This window comes from Brassica oleracea, chromosome C9 (assembly GCF_000695525.1).
Source record: "Brassica oleracea var. oleracea cultivar TO1000 chromosome C9, BOL, whole genome shotgun sequence".
In the NCBI taxonomy this organism is placed as follows: domain Eukaryota; kingdom Viridiplantae; phylum Streptophyta; class Magnoliopsida; order Brassicales; family Brassicaceae; genus Brassica; species Brassica oleracea.
Window position 1 is genome coordinate 10665772 of NC_027756.1, and position 6000 is coordinate 10671771.

Below are 6000 nucleotides of genomic sequence, written 5' to 3' on the forward strand. Positions count from 1 at the left end.
ACTCACTCCAAAACCCACACACAGTACAAATATAATCATAAAACTCACCTCTTCCCAAATGCAGTACTACGAAACCCGTGAGAAAGAATACTACGATGTGGCTCAAGGTCAGAGCGGCCAGAGCTATGGCCAGAACCACCAGGGATATGGACAGAGCCAAAGTCGCCCAGTATATGGGCATAGTCCGACTCTGAACTACCGTAGCCACGGTGGGTTTCTTGATGGGTTATTCAAGGGTAAAAATGGTCAAAAGGGTCAGAACGGCTTAGGGTCGTTTCTAGGGCAACACAAGAACCAAGATACTAACAAGGGCCATGGACATGGGAAGCTCTTAGGACAGCACCAGAAGAAAACTCATGACACAAACAAAGGTGTTAAGGGCCTAGGAATGTTCATAAACAATGGAGAGAAGAAACATAAGAAGCAAAATGAGCACAAGAAGAAGAAGAACAAGGATGGGCATGCCAGTGGCAATGAGAGTGGAAGCAGCAGCGGTAGCGACAGCGACTAAATCAAATACTTCCATAAACGTGATGCTTCTAAGGGAGACTATATAAACTATAAAGTACTTAGACGTAGTACTTTGAATAAAAAGCCACTTAGGTGGTTGCTGTCTCTGTGTCCCAAATATGAGTTTCACTACTATGAATATACTTTAATGCCTTTGTTTCAAATCCAACTGAGAAGACTAGAGATCATATAACACATATCAATTACCAAGAAAATTAGCAGTGAAATTCAAAACAAGTGATTCATATTTCATGATTTTTTACCAAGGATAAAAATGAATTTTACTCGCGATGTGATCACATTTGTGTGTTTCCTTTTGTGTGTATCACATTTGAGAAAATTTGATCAATCTCATATTAATATACAATAGGGTAATATTTCCAAAGGAGTTGCAAGATCACCACCAAACTACAATTAAATCTAAGAAAAAATATAACGACGAGATCAACCGTTTTTAAGATGCAAAGATCGAAGAACAACTTTACCAGTTGGAAGTATTGCAGGATCTGCTATAGCGAGTTTGATGAATGGAAAAGAAATTATCAGTTACAGTTATAAATTTTAGAATTAAGGGTGTTTAGTAGTGAGAAATGAGAACATTAGTCTATAGACCATTTCAAACACTGTAAAAGGGGAAAATTACTATAACAAGAAGTTTTCCGGAATATAAGAAAAAGAACAAAAATAAAAGAGAATGGTGATGCTGTGGCTTTTGCTATGTCTAGTTAACGTTGTTTATATGTTTTAATGTGTTTGACTCTGGGATTGTAATAGTTAAGCTGCCGGTTCTTATCTCTGGGATTGTACTCTTTAGATCGTCAACTTATGTCTGTGGGATTGCATTTATGCAATCACCGGCTTTGTTTCGAACATGTATCGTCCGTTTAAGTCTATCAATAAAATTCAGATGACAAAAAAAGAATGTTGATGTTGGTGGATTTTCATGATCCCAAAGAGACGACTGAAGAAAGATAGATTGAGATATTGAAAATTTATTATAAAAAGTAGAATTGTACATGTACATATGGATTTATATTATGGACCAAATGTAGAATTGTATATCCAAATGGACTAAATCAAGATCTGTTACGATGGTTTGGACCGAAATTTGCTTGGTTCATACTACCAAGTTGCAAATGTTAAATTATCAACGAGTGAAAAAAAAAATAGTCTTTTGACTTATCACAATGGAAGGATGGAATAAAAGGGACCACTAAGCACTGGGCATATGGTAGAGACTGTGACATGTGCTTGTCTACCCTTCCCACCAGTCTTATTTAATAGCTTTCTTACCAACATCATGTTTTAACTTCGCACCAGTGTTCAATCTCCAGAAGCCTTGCTCAAATAAAATTGTAACGTATTAATAGTGGTTCACAGTACAATCAGAAAGTCCTTGGATATGATTGCATTATAAATTAAAAAAAGGAGCTTTCACAACCTCTTTCAAAAACTACGAGGCTTAAGTTTTAATATTCCATTATTTAACAAAAGATCCGGTTTACTTTAAACCCTAATTCACACCCAAACCCCTAATCTTCCCATCATTTCTTGAATCCCAAGTTTTCTTTTACTCTCCATACGATCGTGATCAAAATTCACAGTTTGTGTGATTTAAATGGCGAGAACTTCCCAAATAAGCTCAGGGTCGAACGATGGCATCCTCGCAAGCAGAAACCCATCAGTATCCACTCCCATCATCGTGTCTTCCTCCGCTGTCATCGCCGGAGAGTCCTCAGAATTAACGACAGTGGCAGTCACCGTTGCCGCCGGAGAAGACAGAATCTCCGACGAGGATGAATACGAAGAGTCCGCCGTCGCGGTGGAAGAATCTTTGCTTCCTTTTCCGTTCTTCTTGGCTCTCTCTCTTCTGACTCTCTGGCAAATCGTTTGGATCTTCCCGTCGACGGCGCTTTTGAGAGCTATTAGCTTAGAGGAATCCCCGAGTCCGAGCAGCTCGCTCGGGTCCTTGAGATTTGGGAAGTTGGGACGAGCGTATTCTCCGCGGAGCTTATAGGCGGCGCGATCGTAAGCGTAGGCGGCGGCTTCCGCCGTCTCGTAAGTACCTAACCAAACCCTCATCCTGTTTTGCGGCAGTCTTATCTCAGCGACCCATTTTCCCCAGTGTCTCTGCCTCACTCCTCTGTAAAGCTTCTTCCTTTTCGCCGCGAAAGCTGCGGATGAGGAAAACAGAGGAGGAGGAGGAGGAGGAGTGGAGACCGCTCTGTTTTGAAGGTGGAGTCTCTCGATAAGATCTCGTTGCTGGAGATAGACGGAGGAGCCGAGCTGCGGAGGCGGTGGAGGATTGAGAGTGTCTAGGGATGTTGTGGAGGACTCTAGGGAGGAGGGAGTGAGAAGAGAGAAGATTGAGTCGAGCGTGTTTGGTCCTCCTGCTAATATGATCTGAGACAAAGAAGCTCTTATTTCTGAGATTTTGGGACTGAACCTGGTCTGAAAAACATCATTACTTTCTTCCATTTTTCAAACTGTAAACACACAAAAGATTATGTCAGCAGAAACCGTCCCGGATTCTTGGAGTATAAGCAAAAAAAAATTTTGTTTAAGCAAAGAGAAAAAGATCAAAGAATATGATAACGGTGATGGTGAATTTTCAGGTTCAAAAGTGATGAAGAAAAATGTGATTTGAGATATTGGCTATGAAAAGAAAAATAATTATTTTTAAGATCTATTTGATGGCTTTGTGGGTTATTAAAGTTCAGTTCAGCTTGTACATATTTATAGAGAGAAGAAGAAAACCCAGAAATGTTGCTTTACTGATTTCACATGGAGCTCTTTGACTTTTTTTTTAGTTTGCCAAGCTATTTTCACCATGATTTTTATTAAATGTTTCTAGTTTGAGACACTATGTTTCCAACAACATTTTATTTAATTAATAATCAGTGTAAGATAATTATAAGCACTAGCTTCGCTTTGGAAAAAAACCTTTGTCAATATAAGCACAAACTTGCATATCCTTTTACCAAAAAAAAACTTGCATATTCTTTAATTTTAATCAAGCTTTGCTTTGGAAAAAAAAACCTTTGTCAATTAGAGTGTTGAAAATTGTGAAATCGAAATTTAGCTAGTGATGAAATAAAGTAGACCACTGGTTGAAATCAGTATTTCTTAAACGTTTTTGTAGTCCTAGATAGGATAGTCTGGATGGACCATGGTGCGAGGAGACGCACCAGCCAGATCATACGACCTAAAGACAAGCGTGTCATGGTCCAAAACGTGGTTAAGGGAATTAGATAGCTGGAACTTAACCAAAATAAGGTAGAGGCAAGCTCAAATGAGCTGGACAAGCGAGCCGGTAGCTGGATGAGGTCCGGGTGAAGTTCGATGAAGTGAATGGTCAAAATGGATCATGGGAAATTAAGTTTAGGTCTGGAAATAAACTAAGGGACTTAGAAGGATTGGAGAAGATAAAGGGAGCAAGCTAGAGGCAGTGTATAACAGCTGGGCGATGCGGTAAGCAAGCTCGACCAGCTAGGTGAAGTGCAGTGCAGCTCGGTGTAGCTCACTGAAGTGTAGGTCAGCTCCCTGAGCTGGATGGTCTAGCTCACTCAACTGGGTCAGCTGGGGATCAGCTCAACTCAGCTGAACTGAGTGTTCAACTCTTGGGCAGTTGAGCCAGGTCTGGACAGTGGCCGGGCCATGTGGGCGACCCGGGTGTGATGATGGGCTGGTGGGCTCTTGGGATTGAGCCAGAAGCATGGGCAATCCATGTAGGCTTGTTTTGGACATGTCCAGGAGTGGTTTGACAGTTCCAGGACGTCTGGTAACTGCCATAGGCGAAAGGGGGCAATATGTACTATTGATTAAATCAATGGCCAGAATTGATACCGAAGGGATGCAATGGTTAAGATGTAACCACCCCTTCTTCTACAAAAAGGCAGGCAGAAAAACAGAGAAAACAAAGAGAGTTGGTCGGATCCAACATCCAAGACCAAGAGTGGTTTGAAGGCTATAAAGAGGCAGTTTTGGGAGAGATCAAAGGAGAAGTTGTGAACGACCCTTTGATGGGTTCTGATTCGTGTTAATAACACCCAAAGCATCCTCCAGGGCCTGAGAACACACGCAAATAGTCAGGGAAGAAGAGGGATGGCCGGATTCCACTTCCTATGGCCAAGAGAGCCTTAAGGAGAGAGGTGTGTGGGAAAGCAGTTTCATGAGAGTTAGGAACGACCCTGTGATTGTGTTTGATCATGGATGATCACGTCTTAGGCTTCCTCTATGTCTTGGGAACACACGCAAATATCCAGGAGAGAAGGGAGAAGGCCTGACTCCACTCTCAATGGCATGGACAACCTTGCAGGCGAATGCAGTGCAGAAATCGGTTTCATGGGAGTTCAAGGGAAGAGATGAGCGAACCTTGCATGGATCTTATCATTACTGTAAGTATATGATAAGGGCTTGATAAAGACGTGGGTTTGAGGATCATGGCCATTCCTGGTAAAGGAGGACACAAGATCAACAACCATCAAGTATAAGGTAACATGTTTATGATTACTTCCTAGTTCATGTTTTTGTCTCTTGTGGTGCGGTTAAGGCCAAGTATGGCACGCCCCTTGAAGACCATATGTTGTGATGTAAACTAAGGATCCAGGACCCTTAGAGAAGGGGTGGATCTTAGTTGATCTAACTCATCCATGTGGGATGGAAGTTAGAGGCCACTCATTGGATAGTGATCCATGGTGGATTATGGTGTGTCTTGGTTCTGATCATGGTATGAATCAATGATCCGACTCATGGAGGAGACACATGGGGTCCTAGTACATGAGGAACCATGTGGAGTGCAAGGTCCAATTCGTTTGGAACCAACAGCAAGCCGTGGCGGTGAGTAAGGCCAGTACTAAGTGGCATAGACCACAAGTATGGGGTCGGGTGTGTTTATCCAAAGAAGGCCGTGTGTTATCTGGTCTTGGGCAAGGATGGACGACATGGTCCATAGGTGATGGATCAAGGTGTCTGATCTGATTGATCAAAGGATGCACCGGTTGTAAGAGCAAGATTGATCGGGTTCAATGGGACATGGTTCCATGGCAGTGTGAAGATTCATCAGTTCTGAGTCATGTGGGGTGGTTGGTTGATTGACTTAGGATCTGATGGGCATTATTAGTCCATAAGAGGACTTGGCTCCAGGGGACCATACGCTTAAGACATGGAGGCACTGAACTAAGGCCTTTGGCCGGTTCAGGAATGAAGTCCATGGCTTAGCCGGGCTGTTCATGATCAGGATCCATATGATCTGGGTCGATTCATTGGATTTTGATTATGTGAATCTCTTAGTTGGGATTTATCATGAGTTTTCATGAATTTTAATTAATTTTTGGAGCACTTTTGGAAGTGGCCAGAAATGTAGCTGAAGACTTCCCAAATGTACTTTGTTTGTGGGGATGGTTGGCTGAATGACTAAGTACCAAAGGGAAGAGTTTATGCAGGTACAAGAAAGCTGTACGAGTAGTCGGGGAGCTGGTCGAAGCTACC

General features: G+C 42.1%; 2 protein-coding genes across 2 annotated transcripts; one reads left to right on the plus strand and one right to left on the minus strand.

Annotated features, from left to right (window-relative positions):
- Nucleotide 1: 1 nt before the first annotated feature.
- LOC106313445 lies at nt 2-674 on the plus strand. Its single transcript, XM_013751247.1, has one exon. The coding sequence runs from the start codon at nt 59-61 to the stop codon at nt 509-511; it is 453 nt and encodes a 150-aa protein (XP_013606701.1). The 5' UTR covers nt 2-58; the 3' UTR covers nt 512-674.
- A 1124-nt stretch (nt 675-1798) lies between these two features.
- On the minus strand, nt 1799-3243 carry LOC106316059 (ethylene-responsive transcription factor ERF061). The gene has a single exon (XM_013753923.1). It carries the CDS (start codon nt 2986-2988, stop codon nt 2125-2127), a length of 864 nt encoding a protein of 287 aa, XP_013609377.1. The 5' UTR covers nt 2989-3243; the 3' UTR covers nt 1799-2124.
- Between the last annotated feature and the right edge of the window lie 2757 nt (nt 3244-6000).